The sequence below is a fragment of the Teleopsis dalmanni genome, chromosome 2 (assembly GCF_002237135.1).
Source record: "Teleopsis dalmanni isolate 2A chromosome 2, ASM223713v2, whole genome shotgun sequence".
Lineage (NCBI taxonomy): Eukaryota > Metazoa > Arthropoda > Insecta > Diptera > Diopsidae > Teleopsis > Teleopsis dalmanni.
Window position 1 is genome coordinate 30,944,351 of NC_051847.1, and position 25,663 is coordinate 30,970,013.

Consider the following 25,663-nt stretch of genomic DNA (forward strand, 5'->3'; position numbering starts at 1 on the left):
GCAGAGTTAACGTTTTGCGGTCATTTTTAATAACGAAACTGAGCTTAGCCTACGCTTGGCCAGGAGACCCACATTTTGTGGCCATTCATAATTTCAACTTTAGTGTACAATTTTCGTTCCTTTTATGGGCTTAATTGCAAAAACGGAAAGGAACCTTTGAAACCGATCATCAGCACTTAGCACACGCAATTACTCGTATTGGTTTTATGTATTAGCTCACTCTTCGCTCTTCGTTTTTATTGCTCCAGTTGTCTTTTAAGTATGCGCTTCTGAATTGGTTCCAACTAAAACCATCGCATAAAGCTAAGATTTTGTAATTTTTAAGTTTTATGCTTAACAAATTGACTATTTATGGCTTGACGGAAAAAGAAAACAGTTCTGGGTAACACAAAAAAAAAGGTCTGAAGAGAATTTCCTCAACCTCTACAAACAATTCTATAATTGTTCTATTTTTAATAATAATTATCGTACAGGGTAATATAATTGAACTCTAAATTTTTTTAAATAAATTATTCGATACTTGATTTATGGACTTAGATACTGTATTCAACTACTTGAGGGAATTACCTTTATGGCTGCCATCAGTTCAAAGCACTTGACATTGTAACTTTGTGAAAGGCAAGATAGCAAAGAGCTACGGTAGGTAAGTACAATATTTGCTCTCTGAGTTTCTTTTGCGCAATGATAGTTTCTTGCCCACATAGACCACTCAAACGTATGATTGCAAAAACAGCTATTATTATGCTTGAACTCTATAACGGATACGATTTTTACATAAAACTGACATGCAAATGGTTCTACATGCTTAAACTTAATAAAATCAGTTGTCATTATGTGAAATACGAACTTAGTGGTGTCAGTACTGTAAAAGTTACTACAAAGCTAGACATAAGACTAACCAAACCTTACGTTAAAACAATGGACCAATAGACCAAAGTAAATCCACTACGGATCGCCTGTATAATTTAACATAGACATCAGCCATCCCTGGCAATGTCCAGTAGCTTTCGCCAGTCAGCCTAATCTATCGCCTATTGGTACTACCAAACACCCTCAAATAGTTGTTCACCTGGTCCTCCCACCGAATATACGGACGTCGTCTAACGCGTTCTCCACCTGCGGGTTCGAAAGTTAAAACAGCCCTAATGTGGTTGCAGTTCAATTGGGCCACCCTGTATTCATTTACAAAAGAATTTACTTCTCATGGATTTTATAACATTGTTCATTATTAATCATATCTTACAGAAAATATTTACAGAAGTCATAATTCTTAATATACTTAACTGAAAATTTAAACTGGAGTGTTATTTTCTTAAACACCACAACCCCTGGAGCAAGGCACACACATTTAACAAGGAAAACAAATAAAATATAAATTTGCTCTGCAATCAAAATAAGAAGCAACCAACCAACCCAACAACCAGCTAGCCAATATCCTCAAGGGATTCAGGGATTCTAGTTATTGTTGCTGCAACATTTGCCACTTTCATTTTGGCTTATCTGCGTATGTCGTACGGCGTATGGCGTATGGCGTAAAAACTCCTGCGTTGCGTGCAAGTCTCGATGAGATTTAAGCCAAAAATCAAATATTGGCACTTGTCGGTATTTGTTAGTAATTTTAAATTATTTCGTTTAGTGGAGGGAATGCAAAGTAAACTTTTTGAACCATATGCTCAAGTAGTTAAGGCTGTGTTAAAGGCCAAAACACGGATTGTAAACAGGCGTTGTCGATGCATATCAGCTACGCCCAATTTTCTTAATTTTTTTCCTTTCATTTATTTATTTTCTTGTATTTTTATTTATTTATTTTTTTTTTTTTTTTTGATACAGCATTAATGCGGTCAAGATAAGGAATTTGTTACTTGCTCTTGGCTAAAATAACACAAACCCAAAAACACAGCGACACATAAACGAAACGAAATTGCAGTCAATTTAGGTCTGAGGGATTCGCACTCATAGCGAATTAATCTGGAGAATTTTGTACTACCACGAAAACCTGAAATGCATCTTTAATTCTTTGCTTTCAGATACTTTTTTCTACAGTATTTGGTGGATTTGTAGGTTTGATATGTGTTTCAACTGAGTTTTCTGTTTATTTTTCACAATTATTTCTTTGCACTTTTCAACGCATTGTAATCGTTTTGCTCCATCGATTGTCATCGTTTCGGGGCGTGAATTGCAATTTAAGTTTGCACATTCCAACTCCTGTTGTTTAACTAAGTGCCACAATCGATTTTCTTACACTTAAATTACACTTTAAATTGTTCAAAAACCCACAATATATTGATTTTATCCGCTTTAATTAAGATTATCGCTGTTGATAAGTCTTCCAAGAGCACGACTATAATTAATTGAGGCAAGGACTTACTTCTTTTTTTATTGCTATTGCAGAGTAATCATACTACGATAATGTGAGAAGACTCACAAAAACTAAAAATATATTATTTAGTGTAATATTTTCAAAAAGAAAACTCCTTTATTTTGCTTTAAAATAACATGTCAAGATTTGTTCCTTTAGTCGAAAACTAGGAGTTAGGTGTTATATGGATTAATGCTTAGAGTTTACAGAAATTCATAGTTAAATCAATATGATAAGATTAATTTCCTGCTTAACACTAAATGATACTAGCAATATAAAAACGGGATCGGAATAATTGTAAGTTCTATAATTTCATGACGTTTCTGATAACCAATATTGTAGGTCATAATACTACTTGTCAGGAATGACTTCATGTGTTGCGTGCTCTAACAAAAGCGAGCCTCTCTTCAACAGAGTGAATGAGATTAAGAACAACTTTCAGGACGATAAACATGTGGCATGTGGCATGACAATCAAACTAAAGATACTTTTTTATAAATAGGAAAAAAAATGTTAAAAAAGCCGAAAATTTCTTATCAAACAAAATTTCATACTTTAAGGAAATTATAATTATTACTTGATTTAATGGTATGAATATTTATATTATAATATAAATATGAATAAATATACATAAATAAAAAAGATTATGATGAGTTATTGTACTTCAAACTGATTTCTTTCTCTCCCCTGATCAAGTTTTCACATTGCTATGGAAATCTTTTCAATTCATTCCTAAGAGTTTTAACCTCTCATACTGTGGCTGTTGATTGATGCTTTCTACCTACCGCAGCATTCTGATCTTACTGATTGGTGGCTTTATTCATTAATTCAGTTAAACTAAAACTGGTGCAAAAAGTTTCGGAAGTACTATCAATTGTCACTAACCAGTGAGTATCAATGCCAAAAACAAAGTATTACTTTCAAAGAGAAAAGCAAGAACTGAAGAAAAGAGAAACTCAACACTGCCTTCACAAATCCCTAGACCTGGCAATTTTAAGATATTGCCTCAGAAAACTCTACGAAGTCCAAATATAACTTTTAATGAAATTCTGAAGTTTAGTTTTAAAACAAACCTTCAAACAATTAAACTTTAAACTTAAACTCTTAGAGTTAATGACTCTGGCGAATATTTCGAATAAAACTTTTAAAGAAACTCGGAAGTTTGGTTCTATCGCTTAAACTTTCAAGACCTGGTGTGTTTCAGCAAAGTACACATATATTCTATTTGGACAGACGAAAAAGTTTTGTCGTCACTTGAACTAGCCAAACCAACCAATATAAATGAATAACCTTATGCCCTGCACATACGGTAAGGAGTTCCTTCTCAATATAACGACCCTGATACAGATTGTTTGACAGAACACCTTGGCTTGTATTAGCAGGGTGGATCTTTCTAATTAGACAGAGTATCATCTGTTTGGCATCAGATGAGAACCCTTTTCGCGTTCTTGGTGTCGTTCTAGCAGCTACATTTATTATACCTACATACTAATTTTTATTTTCATATCAATGTCCTTTAACTCAGGGGGTTATTTAAGGCTGAAATAACGAAAAAACTCGTATGAGGTTCCATTTTTAATATTTACTGATATACAGTATATAAAGGGTCATGTATTCGAAAAAAAACTGTAGTCAAAACCGCCTAACATCTTAAAGATAATTAATTCATTAAAAAATATGATTTTCTATCTAATATGTCCCAGTTTTTAAATGGGTTCAAAAGTGATAACGATAAAAATTTTACATTTCTTGCCACATATACAAATCATAATCTTTCTCCCACTCCTACAACACTTCATAGAATTTCATTAAAAATCGTTGCATATTTTCGGGGTATATGCAAAATAAACTTGCGAAATCTTATTTTACGTATATAGATATATATAATATAGATAATATACATTTCTACGAATAAAATGCATTTAACTATATAATAAAAATAACTCTAACTATTGGCGTCCCATTGACTAAGAAAAATCTTCAAGCCATAAAAGCAATTTATGAGACAATATTTTGCATTGATTGCATTGTAGTTTCTGTACATTCATTGGATTAAAGTAAGATTTGTGGCAGGTAAAATGAATTGGCCTGATTTCATTCTTTTGTTGCCAACATCCTTAGTTGACTTTGGCACAAGAAAACTTATTCAGATTATAAATTTCTGAAAATTGTTCTGGATACTTCTCTCCATCAAAAGCAACCTTTATAAAATTTTATTAATAAAAACATGAAGTATTTTAATTATTAATAAAAACTATTAAAAATTCGAAATAATTACAAATATTTGAGTGAAATTAATAAAAATTTAATTTGAAGACAGTAATGGTAAATAATATTTTAATATTACAATTTATATTGATATAAACCTCATTACCATAAACTGACGTCCTATACATTTTTAGAGGTCCGCTCTCTGGTAACGTCTTATGTACTCGTACATTTTCAATTTACAACAACAAAATGTCATTTTCATTATCAACGCGGCTGCAGTCAGTATTTGTGGCGACATCTTTGCAATAGGAAGATATTAATGTCGCGACTTTTAGTTGCATACTTTTAGACGCCAAATTGCTTTGTATATTCCTGTATTTGTAAGTACGCCCACCTTCAATAACTCCAACCACCCAAAATTCTTCGTTGCCTGAAAAAGGTCAATAAACTTTAAAATCCATGACACAAGATTTTCATTGCAGTTGGGGGTGTGCTCAGTGTGGGTTAGCACAGAAAGAAAAATTATTTTTGGTCTGTTGTCAGTGCAAATATTTATTCACATTGTATTTTCTTGTTATTTGTTATCTTTTTATTGCATATGTGCAGGCGCATAAGCTTATATCTATGCACGCATGTGGTGTCCCTAATGGAACATTCTAGTTCGTAAATGTTTTGGAAATATTTTAATGATTATTTGTTATTTGCTAAGTTGTCAACGTGTTGTTTTTATGTGTCTTGTCAGAAATTTGGGTGATGAATTTTTTATCATTTCATGGCTGATATGACATTTAAACTATGTCATAAGTTAGTCATTTGAAAATATATTATGAAATATAGCAAATAACTTATAAATAATAAATAAAATTAGGGTTGTTATTTAGAGCAAACTTATATTTAATCGTGTGATATATATTTTTTAACTATAGAGACTCTTAAAAAGTAGCAATAATAAACAAATATTAGGAAGTATGAAGTTAGTAAATATCTTCAAGTATTTATTAAATAAAGTAAATTATAGTTCAATACAGTTACCCCATGAATTATTCATATTAAAAACTTTATTTAATTCAGCTCACTATTTTAGTAACCTGTATTGTTGTGGGGATAATGGAGTAGAAGGCAGCCACTTCAACCTAACCTAACTTCATCTGTATTGTTTCACTATTCTTAAGTAATATTAAATTACATTAGAATGACGGTCCTATACAACAAAATGCACTTTATCCTAAAAAATTTACAATTAAAATATCGCAAATAACCATGTTACCCACATACCAGACTAAAAGTGCCACCAAAATAAGTATAAGAATAGAGTCCATAGTTGTTTAGCGTGGTAACATGCAGTTAAGACTTAACACTACGGAGCTCTTCACACTATTATGGGTATATTGTGCTCATAGATGCCCTATTGTAATTTCAAGGAATTCCATCGATACGAATTGAAGCTATACGTTTGGATATAAAAAAGAGCGAATCCTATCTAACAACTTTGCTATTGTGTGACTTACAGTACCTGATTGGAAAATGCAACTATCGAATGGAAGTAAAGGAATACAGCCATTCCACTCAAGTTACTTTGAGAGTTGAACATAGCCACCACGAAGGACAGCCAAAGGTGAGGACCATAAACACAATAGTACCAGACTTACACCTCCGCTTGGGTACCGCAAATGAAACTCACTTCATACCATTTATACTGCAATCAGTATCAGATGGTACCTATTGGATTTTAATCGCCTTTTACGACAGACATACCTCATCTCTGGACTATTCCCACCCCTTTTCCGCAGGTGTGTATAAAGCATTTTTTGTGAATAAATGAAGATTCCACAGATTTATGTTTATTAGTCAAGAGAACTCTGTCGACTGACTTAGAACCATGATTTGTACAAATACCGCCGTATAAAAAAAATTCGATATGAATTCGAAAAATGTGATTATTCCACGAGATTCAAAAATTCAGCTTTCTGTAAAATTGCAGTTTAGTTGAGCCATTCTTAACATACTTTGGTTTTATGGATCTTCTAGTTGTAGGGGAAGAATAGTGGAATAGCAAATGATATAAACTTTCTTCTTTCCTTTCTTCAATGGAGGTTCTAAAATGTTTAAACTAATAGACAAATTCCAATTATATACTTCGAAATAAGTAAATGTCTTACTTCCACTCTGTCTGTTTATTGACGAAATTTTAATGCTACTAAATCAAATTTTGGAATTCTCGTAAAATTCTTAGGTTAAGTTCTTGTGTATCTCATTAAAGTTGAATTAAATAAGATTTTATCACCGATTTAATATCTATTTATTATACACATGTACATATTTAAAAAAATATTATAATTATTAACTTATTTTGAAAGAAATAAAATTAAAAAATTTCATACTAAAGAAAAATTTTTATAAGAATCTCCATCTGACTGTCTTAATCTAAAACCATTCCATATCTGCTTCGAATTTGCAGTAATAATATAAATCACAAGAGGGTTACCTTGTGGTATCTTCTTTATTAAACAGTAATTTTTTTATGTGCAGTGTATTTAACTCATCAGTTGCCATTTCGCGCAATCACCATGGGATAATTGCATTCCGCCAGGTACTCGCTGACCACTCGATCGTGTGCAGTAATTATGCATGGTCCATAAATTTGGGCCTGATTCCTGCTTTCTACTCCGAACAAAGGAAGCGCATAGTATATCATTTACACGCTGAAACTGAACATTTTTTTTTTCATATGTGAGGTGTGGAATTAGCCGAAAAAAAAAAAAAGAGAGAAGATACAAAAAAATCATATAAATCCGCTAAAATGGACATTGATTTAAATAATAGCTATTAAAGTTAATCGCCTTTGACGGTACATTTTTACTGCGCCTTGGTTTGAACTGATGCGCTCGCTGATTTGATTTATATTACTATTTCCATCTTATGAATCCTCATAAGAAACAAGGATACAAAAATACATATATTTCATTCAATAATTTTATTTCACGTTATTCATATATTATTTTTTTAATGGTATTAATTTTTGTTTTTCTTTTTAATATTTGTGAGACGCACCAAGATTTCTTAGATTAATAAGAATGTTTAGATATTTAAATATGTTAAGAATATTTTTTTATAAAATATACTTCCACAGATTAAGCTATAGATAAAAAGTATGATTAAAAGATGAATTAACGAAAAATGAAAGTAAAGAAAGAGAAAACTACTTAAGAGGCTGATGACACATTTCATTGTAATAGGGTAATTCTATTACAATAAACACATTTCCATCAAAAACAAATAACGTAATAAATGCAAAATATATCATAATAAATGGAAAACTATATCATAATAAACTGAAAACTATACCACAATGAATGAATGGAAAACTGTTTCATAATAATTCTATAAACTATATATATAAACTTTTATAAACTATATCATAATAAATGAAAAACAAGATACCTTCGAATAACTTGAATAATAAATAATGAATGAATGAGAAAATATCAAGTAAAACACACCATGATCATATTAAACCAAAACTTAAATATTATAACTGAGAATGAATAAGGCCTTATTCTATAGTGAGCAGTACTTCTCCCTATATAACTAAATATTTGAGGTGTTGTTTTAAATATTTTTGAACCCTCTTATATATATCACTTAGCGAGCAGACTATTATGCGGAACACACCATGGTCAGCGGATTATAAATCCCAACTCCTTAGCCCGATACCATTGGGTAATTGACGTTTAAGTTTACTGATTATAATACTCATTATCATAGAGTTAAAATTGATGATAAGAAAAAGCCTAACATTTTTATTTCATATATAAAAGGGCTTAATTAGTAAATTAACTCTTTATTTTCTGAAAGAAACTCATAGTAAATCCAAAATATATAACTCTGTGCATTTTTAATATATTATAAGTTTGTCCAAGTAAAAACGAATGCATTTTTTATTTTGTTCTTGTTATTGTTGTAAGCCCCCCATAGAAACCTATTATTAGAATCTTCGACGAGAGCAATAACAGCCATTTATTCACTATGACAACGAGTGGTTCAGTGGTGTTAATCGAAATATTGGGAACATATTTCATTCTTGAGGTTAGGAAACATTTCTTCTAAGCAAAACTAAGGAATTGTTGAAATGACCAACTATTTTAATAGTTTAGATGCTCTAAGTTATTAGTGGGATAGGTTGAAAAATAATGCAAATTCAATCGTAGTACATTTTTCTACTTTCTGTAACTTACCAATAACAGATGGAAAGCACTTACGTTATGTGCAACTTCCAAATTAACACCTATAAGAAAATAGATCCTCGGCACTCATCAAAAGAGACCGCGTAAACACTGCAAGACTTACTGCAGTTCTTTTTGGTTATTGGTGTGTAGGAACCCACGCAGAGAAACTACGCATTCCTCAGAATCATCACTGCAGAAGTTGTGGAACACGGCAGGAAAAAGAGACCATAACACATTTGCTCTGTGAATGCCCGGTTTTGGAGTCCAGAAGATATAGGTTCTTAGAAAGATACTTCTTTAATTGTTTATCTCACTGTTAATCGGTGAAGATAAAAGATTTATTAAATTAACAAAATTCGGTGGGATGGATTTAGTCTTTACTTTTCTATACTAGGATTCTTGCGAGTAATGTGGTATAGCAAAACGATGAAAAATCTCTAGTTGAGGTATATGGAAGTTTTCTAATTGCCTGCCAATGCAACCAACCAACCAATTAATCATAATAAATAATATACAACATAATAATATTGATATATATTATATACAAGTATATTATAATAATAAACCTATATACCTATATATTAATTATATTAATAAATTATTAAAATTACATAAAATTTATTTAATATTAATTATATTTTCTTACCGTGATAAGTTTTGCCAAATACTGCAAATCGATTAAATAACTTTTTTGAAATATCTTACTCATTTTGAAGATTTTTTAACATTTTATGATATAACATATATGTTATTAAAAAAACTTTAACAGAAAATTACCCTTAAGTTACAAACAATTAAAATTCATTTGCGACATGTGATTTCAGTTTGATATCTCATCTTCTGATCTTCAATAATTCCGAACTACAAAGCTTGATTTCTTATGTTACGAATACTACTGACACAAAAGATCGTGTGAAGATACATAAATTTGCATACCAGCGGTACGCAAATTTCAAACGGAACGTTTCCTGGAAAATCATTACAACAACATTGTCGGCGGCATCTGCCATAAGAGCTGGCAGTACAACTTCCATATTCAACCATCCAGCTAGCCAGCAAGAACGTGGAACGTGACAAAGAGAAAAAGGGGAACACTCGTTTGTCAAACACATGTCACTCGCTTGTAATTTTGGAATTTCTGTTGTTATGACTTTAGGCGTTCAGAGTTTAGCGCTTGATCGGTTCATTATTTCGTCATGGTGGTCAAATGTCACATTAACATATTTTTACTTTATTTCATTCTGTAAATTCTTTTCCAATTTCATTATACAATATTTTTTTGCCACATCCTTTACCTTTTGTTTTCAATTCATAATTAATCTTTATTCTTTAGTCTGTTTGCTCAGCTCGATTTGCTACTTGATTTCACTCACAATCATCGTCAGCAGTTGTGATGTGTGCAGTTGTGCTCTTATCCTGTACGATCGTACCTTTCCACCACTTCCACCACTGATGAACATCAGCATTGCACATATGTGATTCTAAATTGAACTCAGTAAACTCATGACAGCGACAAATTGTTGGTAATTACAAAGGAACAAGTTACGCATCTTCTTTCCTTTGCTCGAAAACAAAATATCATCGTGAATATATCGCACGATAAGCATCAGATTGTCATGTTGTAAGCGATTATGTGCGTACCAGCAAGTAAAGGCATTACGATCACTGATCCAGATAAGATGCTCGTAAATAAGATATTGTTATTGTGTCCTTTTAAATAAATTTACGCATATTTTTTATGTAGTATTATATTCAAAATTTAATTGGTACAAGGACTTACTTCTGTTAAAACGTACTTACTAACACAATATATAAAAAGTAGAAACTCATGCTTATAGTAAATAAGCATTTAACATTCGACTCAACTGTTAGAAACTCAAAAAAATGTGTACGAGTAATTCAAATTAACTTAAATAGTAATAATAAAGCTTAAATTATTATTTAGTAGATATCACAGTCGAATATGCAGTAGCAATATGCTATGAAAATAAAAAAAACCACAGGAACTATTGCTACTATAGTTATTATAACACGACTCGTTTCACCGCCATTGCAAGAGTTCGGATTGTTTTCATTATAAATAGCAAAACTGAAACGGATGTTAGGAGACTCTCTTTTGTTACAGACAAGTGATTCTGACCCGGAGGGTTCATCTCAAGTATTAACCAATATACAAGATGCCAAAGAAGTAAATTTGAAAGAGATCTTCAGCCAGAAGTCATATCATCTCATCCGAAAACCTAAATAACTAAAATGAAATTATATATAATTTTAATCCATTAAATTTGAATCCTATTAGCTGAAAACTGCAAATTCCTTCTCTATCGCAAAAAGATAAATATCACCCAACAGATAACTTTTATGGTGATATACTCCAAAACTCCATGCCAAAGTGATTGGGTGCAACTCTTAATATAGATCACATCTCGAAAATTGTTTAAAATATAAAAACCAGAAACATTATGATCCAAAAACTGGCAAATATTCCAACGAACGCCTGCGCACTTCTGTGGTGTCTTTAATTTACTTAGCTACTGATACGATGCGCCTCTATAACTGAACAATTGTCACTTCAAACAAATCGACGCGCCGGTATATTTGACGATAAGAAACTTCCAAGAGTTTGAAGGCCACTCCTTTATATGTGTGCCAATGTTATATAAAATGACTCTCTCATAAATATTTAAACATTTAACGTCTCCAAATGAAAGTAATCTTTATTTGTAATTGAAATAAGAATCCCTGGACTATACCGTTAAAAGTCAACATAATTAATGTAATACCATGCACAATCTCAAATACAGTTATGCTACGTACAATTATATCAACTTTCCAGCAGACTGTTGCATCCTTGGTTAACTTAACTGTAGTTGTTATTATAATAATCTACCGGATCCTAAATTTTCTCTTTCTGTTGGGGGAGTGAAAAAAAGCATCAGATGATCGTCTATGATTCTGGAATAAACCCTGCTGTTCTTGGAGCCGAAACCTTAGTTAGCTTTAACCTTTTGTTGTTATTGTTGTTTCTGCCCAAATCGAAAGATATCGAAACTTGTTCAATAGCATAGTATGAGCAGAATGAAGGGACATAAGTTAGTACCATAGGAAGTTATTAGATAGGAACATTGAACCTAACCTGAGTTTACCATTAATCACCAGAAGTCAAATTTTTGTATGTATTTTGATATAAAAAGAGTACAGTGAGGGACTCAGGTTCCGTCCATAATTTCATATGAATATATAGATATCTAACTTATTGTGTTAAAATATATCTGAAGAGCCATTAGAACCATAAAGGTGTTGCTGTTTTTCAACTATGTCGACTATGAGCATATTTTTAATAGTAAAATGCGTATATGAAATATAGCCCACACATCCATTTAATATCTATAGAATGGCAGCTATCTCCTTCAACTTCCATTTAAGCTTATTCAAAACGAATGGATTTTTTTGATATTATCCGCAGTAATGAGATAAGGCTTTGGGCTGTCTGCTTTTACTATATCTGAGTTCCAATACAACATATTAATCAATTCTTCTCTTTTCAATTCAACTCTTTTTTATGCATTTTTTTTAAATTATCAAAAGTGTTTTCAGTAAAATTCATTTAAGTTGTTAACTAAGAGTCGAAGGGGGCTGAAATTTTGATACATGTCTTCATACTTTAAAATGGTGAAATAGATTTTTCTTCAAGATATGCTATTTACTATATATGTTAGATAAAAAAATCTTTTTTATGAATATATTACTTAAGATTTATTTATTAAAATTTACGCATAATTAAGTATTGATTTGTACTTCATTATTATATTAATTATTTTACAAAAAGTGAAAAATTGTATTTATAAAAATATGAACACTTTTGCACTATTCACTATAATTATTACATGTAATGAACTAAGAAGGATTTTATGAATCACAATTAAAAATTTAAATTAAATTAACAATAAATTCATCAATAATATACAGTACAATTCTCTTAAACTGATTTTAAAGGAACCAAAAAAAAATATTTCATTTAAAGCGAAGTTGGTTTTTAGTGAAAACATAAATAAAATAATTAATTATTCAAATAAGCTGAGCGCTTTTTTAATTAACTTAATTTAGCAGAAAATTCGTTTTAAACGGTTTCATAAAAAATCATCGTTATAAAATACCTCGTCTTGCGGTCTATTATAGGTACTTGAATTGCTGTAAACATAAGGATTACGGTTATATTCCTGATTATTTCTGAATCTTCTCGCAAATGATTGATAACTATATTGATTTTGAATATTTCTACGACTTTGATTATATCTATTATTACACTTAAAATTACCATAATGTCTATAATAACCCTCTACATTACCATACCGTGAATTAAATCTTTCATTATTAACTTGATCTCTATATTGAGTTACATTTTTATATTCATGTTCACTTGATTTTATATTTACATTCTTTTTGTATTTTATTGTGACGTCAGAAGACTCTAACTCATGTAAAGCTCGGATATAATTTTTACGTTCTATACTATGTCCACGTGCCTCTCCAAATTCTGCGCATTTCAAAATTAGAAAGTTTTTAAAACTCTTTTGAAAAACAACACACTTACTTTTTATAGCTTCCGCCGATTTCACAGATAGATTTTTCACCATATAATGACACAACAAAAATCCCGTACGATTTACCCCATGTGTGCAATGTACACCTATTATTTTTTCTGTAATAAATCAAAAATTAATATTTTGAGTGAGTACAACTTCAAAGCATAAAAAATGGTAATATAAACATAATAAAATTTCAAAAATATATATAAAAAAATTAACAAAATTGTAAAAAGTTCCAAAAAATACTAAAAATCAGAAGACGTCAATCCAACTGATCTACTAATAAGAAGCAATAAAAATTTAGATCATAGCAAAATGTTCATGTCTGTCATGCTATGTCTATTATATCTACTGATTTTAATGGATCCATTAAAATCTCAAATACCGCATACAATACAGTTTTAAAAGCATTGTAAACTTTTAAAAGTGCCAAAAATGCTCTTTCAGAGAGCTTACTAAGTTCGGGTAGTGCGCATGTTCTGAGCAGTAATAAACGAAAAATGTGAAGTACTTTATTCATCTTCCTCACAGCTATGGCAAGAATAACTCAAGGCGGCATTTTATCTTATAGTATGGTTTTAGCCGGCAGTGCACATAACCCACAATATGGCTGACATTTTTATGAAACAACTTCATGATTATCACTTACATTTTTTATATTTAAGCGGAACCGACTCATGAACATATATCTACATATCATTAATCCTTCTATTTCTTGGATTACAACAACCGCTTGCTTAAGCATATTCCATATTTGTTGCTAAGTGTACTTGTCTGACAAACACATCTACATTGCAATTACCTGTAATAGGATCTCATAACAGATCACAAGACTCTCTAATATTATAAGCTTGTAAAATTTTTTTCGTAAATCAGTAAATATATTATTGATAGGAATTTTGGAGGCGATATCATTTATAACAATATTGCTACTATTAAGATGAGCAATTATCCAATCAATAAGGAAATTAAAGGTAGCTAACATGCTTGGAACAGGAATAAAAACAATTTTGTGACAAAAACTTAAAATATACTTGGTGTCAAAAGGTATATACTAAAAACAAAAGTCTAACGTAAAGTTTGCTTATTCATAAATGTGACTAAATTGATACTTAAAGTGATCTACAGATAATGGTACATAAATATCATCGATTTTCAAAAACTAAGGTATATGACAAATTTAACGCGAAGTATGACCAGTAGGACAACATTCCAGGCAAGCATCAATAGCGCGTGCGGAAGACAAACAAGAATGGAAGTCATCTCCTGGGACTTGTAGGGTCCTACCATAAATTATCGCAACAACCATTTCTTTAAAGAAAATATAGATAAACAAAAATATATTTTCATTAAGCCAGTGGCGTATCCAGAGAATTTTAGGGAACACATCCCTCTCTTGACTATGATTTATAAAAAAATATAATTTGTTATATATCCTCTCCTCGACACAATCCTGACTATGCCACTTCATTATGCAATAGTGATTATGTATATTAAAAAGTATTGAATATGTTGAACATATCTGTTTGAATTTGAAATTTGGTATGTATTTACATATATATATATATGTGTAGTATATGTACAGTAAATATTAGCACTTCTGAAATCGTTCAATATAAGCTTAAAACACGATTAAAGAAAAAATTGCTTATGAATTTATGGAAATGTCTTATGATTAGGCCTTCAGCTATGGCATTTTTGTCATATTTTCGGTTATCGAATGAAGTTTCGATATGCAATTATTTAACACCCGCCAAAGTAAACCACAAAATTCCATACTATCTGTACCGAGCATAAATTTAATTTCAATTTCAAACGCTACAACCACGAATACAAGTTATAAACATAAAAACCATATGTGGCGAAAATATCAGCAAAGTTAATAAACAGTTAAGTTAAAAGCAATTGAAAAGTATCTTTGATGTTGTTCTTCTTCTTCTTCTTCTGTTTCTTCGTCTCTTTTTAATTTTGCGAAACCGAAGATTTCATTTCAAAAACACCACAAAATTGGACTCTAAAAATTAAACCGCAAATATATGTCAACACCCACACCGACCGAATGCCTGCGATCGATCCTACAGAGAAATGCAGTTTTAATAGCAAAAGCAGCAGGACGGCAGAGGGGTTAAGATACGACATGGCTCGCAGCAGAAATGGCAAAGCAATTTCGAAAATAGCCAATGGCAGGAGTCAAATCTACGTACAGTCCAACATTGGTAACAACACATAACATTGGCAATAAATTTTCAAAACATGTCAGCAGCACAGCAGCCAAAAAATCACAAAAAAAAAAAAAAAATTAAATAAAAAACAACTAAACAAAAACAACAAATCAGTATTTTTTTAAATGAAGAACAGCGGTTTGAAGGTGCACTCGCGCCTGCGTAATATGAACATCTACGCATATGACTTGAGGTATGAACTGCGTACGAATCAGTATACCACGACTATTTGGTCACACTACACATTAAAGCCCTAGTATATATATACGTTATATATTATTACTATTATATATTATATAATATATATATTAATAATATATATGTATATACGTATGTTTTATTATTACTTATTTTTTTTGTTATTGATTTAAAGAAATTCGTAAAGCATTGTCAAAATTAACAATAACATATTTGTTGTTTGTCACTATATACGTATATATATATTCTATAAGTTCTAACTTCTAACTTCATTTTTGTTTTTCTAATTTTAATATAATGTCTATATAATCCTATATAATATATAAGATCAAAAAAGAAATGTGAAGCTAGAACTGAGTACAGAGACCTTCGTTTAATAGGTTTAATGTTTTCATCCATAAATTTAAATACAGAAATATATAATATAGTATATTTTTGACTTATTCAAAATAAAAGCAGAAATGAATTCCAATAAAAAAAGTCGTACATAAGGCTGTGGAGTGTCCATTCTCTGTATTAACTGTTACATTTTGAGTTAAAAAGAAAGATCTAAAGAAAAGTCTAGTCAAAACACCCAAAACTCTTAACATATCTTAACCGATTCATTCATATATTTATCAAATAGTTTTTCATCCACTAAATGTACTTTAATTTGATGACTTATGTGGTCTCTTACCAAGTTCAGACAATATGTTTGAAAATTAAAAAAAAAAATTTCAGAAAAAATTTAAAAAAATCCTCTTAAGGATGAAATTAAAATATTAAAACACAATTATTTGGAAAATTAAATTTTGAATTGCAATTTTGAATTGTCCATTATATAATAATGCACATTTCTCATTATAATTTTTCAGATTGCTGTCGTATTTTATAAATAGGTAATAAAAAGAACGCTTTCATTTAAAGTATTATTAAAAGGAAGCAAAACAAATCAGAAAAATATAAGGATGGTTGCAGAAGCAGCTACGTCACCGTTCCTAAGATACATATAATCAATAGCCAAAGAAAAGCTAGACAAGCTTTCCGCCAAAATTCAGATCTGGACTAAAGGAAAGGACACCTCAAACTATGGAGAAACAATCTGTGTTACCGTAACACAACATAGTTCACTTAAATATTTATTTCATGTCTACTATTTCGTTGAAATGTTCGCTAAATTCCATAAAATAATTAAGCCCACATCCAAATGTTCTAAATATAAAATTTAACATACATAATATTGGCAAACTTGTTCAAAGTACTTTTGTTTATTATATAAATTAATTTGTTAATTTCTTTAATTGATCAAAAAAAATATATACTAGACTTATGTTGATTTATGTGTTAAACCAAATATATTCTCCATAACTGTACCGAACGACAAGCTATTAGCCTTGTTCGATTTAAAAATCATATTCAACAGTTTTTGATGATAACACTTTTCTTGATGTTGTGGCCTATTGAGATTTATTTTCGTCAGCCATTTAAGCGCTGGTGGTTTCATTGAAGACATTGCCATCGCCACCATCATCCAATCGATGTATTGACAAGACCACCGCAACGACTGATTTGTTATTATTTCTTGAGCAGTTGTAACTCAAATACTGTAGATTTGTGGCTTTCAATACTTTTGTCCTACCCATCATCTACCAGAGTAACAGATAACTGCTTTATATTTATTTAATTTATGGAATTACAAATATATCAATATTATCGTCCACAGTACCACCGAAGCTACGAAGATTACTAATTTGTATGAAGGCGGCACTTCAAAAAGAACCACAAATGAAAACTGCAGACTATGTTAACAAGGATGAGATATTTGAGGATCATCTTCTCTGTTCCATATCGTTTCATGGCGTATTTTTGATGAACCAGAACCACAGTGAAGTAATAACAATAAGACAATAATAACAGAATTACTTGTATTCATGATTTGTGCAAGAAACAGACTTCATATTTGTATTAGACCAATTATAATTATAAATCAACAAATAATCATTATCATCAACATTTATCGTTTAAAATTTCTCTCAGTTTATGAACCATTTAAAATCCTTCAAATATTTAAATTAAATAAATTATTATTTGTAGTTTTTTTGTTCTGTGTCGAAAAAAAAATCTGCAATGTAAACAGCAAAAATAACAAATTGAAATATCTTATCGGATCTTGTATCAATAACATTAGATGTTTAACAAGATAAAAAACTGCTCACCTCAGTGCAATGCAGTTAGATTTCATGTGTCGGTATACTAACTTGATTTTGGATACTCCACATTGAGCAAACCGAATTTACTTACAGTCATGCATACACATACATACCAACCGCTCCGCAAGTACAAGTTCGCTAATCAAAAATTATGTTAACAGGTCTAATGCACGCTGAGCCAATAAACTTCACTTCGAGTTGGTTTTTTGGATCGGTTCTCCTAATTTAATTCGAATTTATGTTTTAATTTAAAGAAGTGTAGTATAACCGCTTTATTTATTTAGAAAGTAAAATCCATAAATTGTGACTATGCAAATTCACAATTTTCGGACTTTGAAAGAATTTTATTTCAAGACGAAAAATGAAGATATAATTGATTAGATTATTTATATTTTGCAACATATCTAAGTCAATGAATATCTTACCACATACACTAATGCTATTGCAATCCATAAAATTTTGCAGTCAATAATGAAACCTAATTAGATCGCTTTGTCTGTGAGCTGTGAAATGACAACAAGAGTGATGCACACCACTAGAGAATCGTAGGCTAATGTTTCCAAAATGTAGAACTGGCCATTCGATACCGGCTGTTCAAAAACACTGAGCGCTTCTTATATTAAAAAAGTTACAAAGTTGAAAGAATAGGTATTTTCGGCAGACGGCGAAATAGGTGTAAGCTTTATATATATAATTGTTATAAATTTCTATATAATACCACATATATAAAAAGAAGTAAAATAAAGCTAAAATACTACTACTAATAGTTTATATATGTTTTGGTTTTTTTTCCATCGTCACTATATTCCTCATTACCTTATATTTAAATTGCAAATACAAATTTCATCGTTCCAATAAAAAGGTAAGATATCTTAACTTGCTTAAGACTTGCTTAATTTATATAGTTATATATTTTGGGTATATATCTTTTCTCTCCATGTCATATTCTATCATTCATTCTTTATCATTCATTCTATTAATATCATATTAAAAAATGAAGTTTACTTCCTTTGTTACGTTCATTTGTTAATCAGATATATATTTAAGTCTGATTAGATCAGAATAACATTTAATCGATAAATTGAATATTAATCGTGCCCATTTTAAATAATTACTTCCATTCCTTTCAATTATTTTTAGCAATAAGATATAATTTAACCATTCATCTTAGTGAATGACAATATCTTAGAATCACTCTTTCACTTAAAACTAAATGTCAATAAGTTCATATTTGTTTAGATTTTTCGATGAAGTAAAACTCGTAAACTCTAGTTCTAGTATATCCGATTTACTAAAATTTTTTTGTTTTTAATTGTATTCTTTTCATATTCTATGTACTAAATCTCTTAAAAATTAAAGAATAATATACTAAACAAGTTATATAGATCTCAAATCGTAGAGCGTAGATCTATATTCCGAAGGTTATATTAATAAATACGTTATATAAAATAAAAAAATACTTAAAACAGATTTTCGTTCCAGGAACGGTAGGTCTACCTTCTTAAATCGTTTATCTTTTACTAACCAATCCTAATTGTTTGTGTCTTGATACTACACAAACGACATGCTAAGAGACCTAAGAATAGACCCGATCAAAAAATACATAAGGGACAGAGCCCTGAAGTTATATGCGAGAATTGACAGGCTATACTTACCACTATCTAATCTTAGAGTAATCACTCTCCGCACGGGGAGGTACGCTGATCTTAGATCAATCACTGAATAATCGTGAAGCAATACATAATACATAAATTAGTCAATAATATGGGTGGGACCCTGTAGTACCCGCAGCTATCAAAGATAAAAGTCTCCAGTTGCGCTGACTCGAAAAAAGGATCAACATCAACCATTTTCTTGGTCGTGGGACAACATGAACAATACAAAATAAAGTTTTTTAAGGTAGATCCTATATATACATCTATAACAAATAGAATTTCTAACACTGGCGAACATATTATCCGTTAGTATTTCGTGTATCTACAGTGTAATAATATTACATATTCTTGATAAATGACTTACCATTATCAGAATTTTTGTTTAAAAAAGTTTTAACCACTTCGTGAAATCTAAAAAGCAATATAAATAAGACTTGAATTTAATGAAATGAAACAAAATCCTTACTCGTTAATAACTTTCTGCGATGGTACAACATGCCCTTCGGTGAAAATTTTGTGGTGCTCAACACCTTTACTTAAAAATTCCTTTAAATAAAAAAAATTATTAGTTATTAATATATTTTTATGTTTCAAAATATTTTACTTCAGGCTTATAATAACGCAGTGTATTGGTCAGGTCTATAACCAGACCTATATTAGGAACACTATTCAAAATCATCTGGCAGTCTAAGCGCTTCTCTACATCCTCTACATTTCTGTTCTGCGCCTAAAAGATAAAAAAAAAAATATTACTACTTTTATAGCAAGTAATTAATAGGAAATAACAACAAAACATAAATTAAGGACGTGTGCGAGTTGGGATAAGTTGCGTTCTAAATGAGGGAAATTCTAAGTTGTGCCGATAATGTAGTGATGTGTCGATATGTGTTGATAAATGGAGTAAAAATATGTTGATATGTGCAGTGTAAAAAATCCCATAAAATCTCCCATTTGGTTTAGCATCAACTAAACTAGCCTAAATCGCACACGTCCTAAATAAGATTACAAATACTCGTAGGTTGAAAATAAGGACATACAATAGAATTATAGTATAATATTTTATTAATATATATGTATTAAGTGTATTTCGATAAAAAGTATTATTGTTCGAAACATTGTTTATTATACGAAAAGAAAATGTATGAAACCCGATTAAGTTGTCTCAAAATTAACCGAAATACACTTCACCAAAGAAAAAAATTTATTTTCAAGAAAATCCTTAATCATAACACTTTTAATATCACAAACCATCAATTTCAATGGTTAAGGACTGTCTTATTAACTCCCGTTATGGTGGTATCAACTCAAGCGTCGCCGAATATTCAGTTCACCTAAATATGCTGTCACGCTACAAATCGTCCCTGAAAACCACACAATATAGTGGTAGAGGATCGGGGAGTGAGGATCTACATGTTTGCTGTGGGCATCTCAAAGAAACGTCATTGCTTGATCAAAACCGAAACCGTTGGAGCATTTCAAAGCAATATAATTCGTAATCCATAAAAGTTCTTGAATTTCTTGAGATGGATTTTGTAGCAAACAATGTCATGACCACAATTTTTGAGATGCATTCGGATCTTTTATATTGATGACCTTAAAAGAACTAAAACTAACACCGGTGAATATTATTTAGAGCTGTTCACCAGATTCCACATCGATTTAAAATTAAAACAAATGTATTTGACGAAAAAAAATAATTTTAAAAGCAGTTGTGAGTTCACTTTTTAATTATTTTTAATTGATAAATAAAAAGATAACTGTGAATAAAATAATAAAAAAATATTTTTATTTTTGTTTTTATTATTATACTATATATTAATAGAGGCGTATAGAGGTTTTTCGAACAGTAGTAAACTACAACAACAAAAATTTTATTTTTTATATTATTTTAATAGCGTATATAAATATAATATCGTCAATGTTTCATATTTTGTTTGACTTCTTCTTCAGGACGGAGTATTATTACTCTTGCTCTTGAAAATATATCAGCCGATCATTTATACAGGAATCTATTTACAAATTTAGTTTTAAATAACAAACAATAAACAATAAATTAAATACTTTACAATATATGAACAAAATACTTTTCCATCAAGGATCACACATGTACAGACGCAATAACAAAAAGTCATAAATTGAACTCCATCCAGAATATTTTCTAGATTTAGTCCCATATGACAATTTCCTATTTGCGAACAGTACAAAATAGCTCGAGAGTAAGAAATTTAGGTGAAATGAAGATGGTATCACTGAAATAAAGTCTTATGTGAGCACCTCGAAGTAGCCTGTTATTTGGAACGGATAAATACTCTCGGAATATATTGAGTTAAAAGGGGATTATAAGAAGAGATAAAACTTTTTTTGCCCAAAAAAATTACTTTCATTTTCAAAATCACTAAATTATCAAACTGCCGCGTATATTCAAACTAAACAAATATTCTTTACTTCATAAAAAAAAATAAAACAATTATATCCGTATTCCAAGCTATTTAGATGACATATCTGCCAGTTCTCCTTTAAATTACTTTATTAATAAAATGCATACAAAGTAAGTAAGGTACGTTTATGTCTTGCCCTGCCCATAAGCTATAATTAGTTTGGATTTTAAAATATTTTTACATAAAAACAAATAAAATATTGTTAAACCTCCCATGAAGCCAAAACGAAAAATGTAAACAAAATCAAAAATTATAAGAAGGCAAACTGAATATTTACAATCCCCACAACACATAGGCACTGTCCAGTCCAACATTATTTAATTAAGTAAAACAATTTAATTTTAAATTCATATTAATATTAAATATCGCGCTACGGCGCCTACTCTCATGTACCGGAGAGTATACGTGTGGTCCTTTTGTGCTTGACCTAGTGATGCAAGACGGTCGATATTCGTGTACTCGTTCATTTCGTGAAGCGTACAAGCAAAAGTACATGTCAGTTGCCACTTTCATGCATAATTATGAACCAATAAAAGATAACAAAAAAAGTATTGGAGAAAAAACTAAGCAAAAATTAACACAAAGTTCCATCTTGGTGGTCAATTTTATGTTTTCGTTTTGAGGTAGTGGTGGTTGTGATGCTTGCCATGATGCATCGCTCCGTTTAACATCAATCAATTGTTGTGAGATCGCACGATTTTTACTAAAATAGCAAATAACCGGTTATTCCTTGAAGGATACTGACTGCCCTCATATAAATTTTTACTAAAGTGTCACTGATTGACAATAAAAACGGAAGAAGACAAGTTTAAAAAGTTGTGCTATTTTAAGTTGCTTCGGATCCTAGATTAATTTATACTAATTTTTCTATAATAATTCTATCGAAAAATTTGACTATATTGATATTTATAGCACAAATCTTGATATTTAAAATCAACATATATTTACATTAAACATATTAATATAATAAAATATGAACCCCACAAATGTCTAGGCACTCAACGATAAAATGCTTCGCGACACTATTCTGATATGTTTATCATCGCTCTGAATGGTGGTCGGAATCTCTTTTGTTAAGGATTTTCTATCAAAAGACGTGAATAAGAACTTCCTTTTCAACATTCTTCTTCTGACTCAAATCAAAGTCAGATAGTCACAAAGAATGAGAATAAGTCTTCCATGCATAGACGACATTGTTTTCTTAGACAGTCTCAGCTCATGGAGATGGTAACGCAGGTCATGGTGATATAGTTAGATTAATTGCCAGCATCCTCAACTCTGCTCTATTCACAATCGTAGTTGTAAAGACAAAACAACTAAATTCAATTTTTATTTAATTTACTATCGGAGACTTTGTTATTGTTAGACATTATAAATGAAAAGTTGACAGTGGTTTCAATTTATCAATAAGTAACCGCAATTTTTTAATTGTTTACAAAGCCCAATATAAAATCCAATCGACAGATTATTGCATCTCTAATAAGTCAAACATACACTAAATTTATAATCTAAACTACACACTAAGTCTGCAGCTTTTGGTAATAATATTTCCATAAATTAAGACAACTAGTTGAAGCGGTAGGACTAGAGTGACAACAACGTACTGATACCTAATCCATTCTTACTCATAAACAAACCTATTCCCTCCAACACTACCATCTCCTATCGACATCCTAACCTAAACATACGTCCTTGTAATTCTTTTCATGTTATCTGCTTAATAGATCTCAATGGGCACAAAAACATACTGAATACGATGGCAGTGTTGAGGCCTCTTAAGCAAATACAAATCAATCTTTATAAGCATATATAAACCAAGACAGCAATATAATGTGATCTTTGGTAGTCCAGAAGAAATGTTGAAATTTAAGTAGTCAACATTTAGTAGATCAAATATTCACTGATAGTACTTTCATACAAAAACTAAGATATATATAGTGGGAAAAACATAATTAGTTGACCAGTGCTTAGTTATGCGCTGAGGAAGTGGATATGCAAATGTTACAACAATTGAGTAGAGATCTTCTTTCTGTTCTGGCTTCGCAAATTTGAACACATCGACAACTATCTTAATAGCAGAAGTATATCTGTCATCGAATAGAATACCAAAAAATTGTATAAGGCTTATAACTGCTGCAGTAAATTCTTCTCCAACTATAACTGTTATGCTCTAGCTAGCTCTAGCTACAGTTATTTTTCACGCTAACTACATCAATTTCTAAAATGTACCCTTACTGCATCTCTGCTACGCATCATACCATATATTTTTTTAAGTGTGTTGCAAACGTACATCAATTTTAGTGCAATTGTTTAGTAAATACTTTACTTGGAAGTGTCTAGTTTTAATAACCACCAACCCTATCCTAAGCCACATCCTTTCTCCTCAACCAACATAAGACTCCCAAAACATCTGTACACTTTATTCTAACCCATATATTCTTGTTATTGCTGTAACCCACAGGGATCTGTAATGCAGATTACATGAAAGAAATAACACGATGAAAGTGAATGGATTACAAGACTTGTCCAAATTGCTGTTAATTCTTGCATGCAAACAACATTCAATTACTGAAAATGGTTGTCATCTACGTTTGGTATCAAACTCAACTTAAGCTGTTTCCACTTAAAATCATTACCAAGCTTTCTGCCATAATAATAGCGTTGTATCAAAATTGAATAGTAAACAGCAAATATCGCGGAGTACTACACGAAAAAAAAAGATTTATAAAACAGAATCGTCCAGAAATTAGAAAATTTTAACATTAAAACTACCAGAAGAACAGTTGTTCCAAGTTGTAAACATCTCTTGTTGTAAACTTACCTCTGCTAAAGGCACTTTAAATGCAAAAAATCTAGTGCCCTCAATAGGTTTACCGATGGGTTTATAGCAGGTCCATCTAAAAATTAAATATTTATAAATAACAGTATAAAAATATGAACACAATAGAGCACAAATTACCTTTCAGGAATACGCCTTCGTGGCATATTGACGAATGTATTTACAAACAAATTAAATATAATTAAACTAGAACTACAAAACTAAACTAGTACTACAAAACTAAACTGAAATAAATATAAAAGCGAAACTATAAACATTAACAAATTAATAACACTACTGCTTGCAGACGTTGAAAACACGAGCACCTGTATTGATACTTCGACAGCGACAGCTGTCAAGTGTTGACAATAAGCAGAAATGGTGAAAACCAAGTGGAACAGAAATAAGAAGGTTGCTTCTGGGAATAGAAAAATATATATCACTGTCTTATTTTGTAATAGTTTTATCAAACGTTCACTTTTTGTGTTGCAGAATAAAATTCCAATCAATTGAAAATATGTATTTCTATACAGAAAAATCTTTTGATAACAAAAATTAGATATAAAATAATATTAAATTTTGTTATATATGGGCCATGTTATGTAGAGTGTCTCGGGCACGGCATGAGTAAAATTGTTGATGTTTTCAAACAATGAAAGAAATTAATAATAATTTTTAAAAGTATTTTTAAATTAGATTATTCTAATACATACTTATTGTACTAGTAGAATGGTGTTAGCTGTTAACAACCGTAAATA

The 25,663-nt window shown here is 30.5% G+C and overlaps 1 protein-coding gene across 2 annotated transcripts; it reads right to left on the bottom strand.

Annotated features, from left to right (window-relative positions):
- Positions 1-12,652: 12,652 nt before the first annotated feature.
- Positions 12,653-25,243, bottom strand: LOC119686148 (RNA/RNP complex-1-interacting phosphatase-like). Of its 2 annotated transcripts, XM_038100642.1 has the most exons (8): positions 25,047-25,243; positions 24,909-24,984; positions 20,254-20,376; positions 20,116-20,195; positions 20,014-20,060; positions 13,391-13,498; positions 13,233-13,333; positions 12,653-12,987 (listed from the first exon to the last, which is right to left on the bottom strand). In XM_038100642.1, the coding sequence occupies exons 1-8, from the start codon at positions 25,070-25,072 to the stop codon at positions 12,970-12,972; spliced, it is 579 nt and encodes a 192-aa protein (XP_037956570.1). In that variant the 5' UTR covers positions 25,073-25,243; the 3' UTR covers positions 12,653-12,969. The 2 variants fall into 2 exon arrangements, with proteins under 2 accessions (XP_037956570.1, XP_037956569.1); XM_038100641.1 differs by having other exon boundaries at positions 12,653-13,333.
- Positions 25,244-25,663: the final 420 nt, after the last annotated feature.

Bases quoted from the DNA above. Each gene is read 5' to 3' on its own strand.
- LOC119686148 (XM_038100641.1), bottom strand. From the start codon at position 25,072: ATGCCACGAAGGCGTATTCCTGAAAG. The intron at 24,985-25,046 runs GTAATTTGTGCT...TTTAATTTTTAG, and splicing joins CGAAGGCGTATTCCTGAAAG to ATGGACCTGCTATAAACCCA. The intron at 13,334-13,390 runs GTAAGTGTGTTG...TGAAATGCGCAG, and splicing joins ATCGGCGGAAGCTATAAAAA to AATTTGGAGAGGCACGTGGA.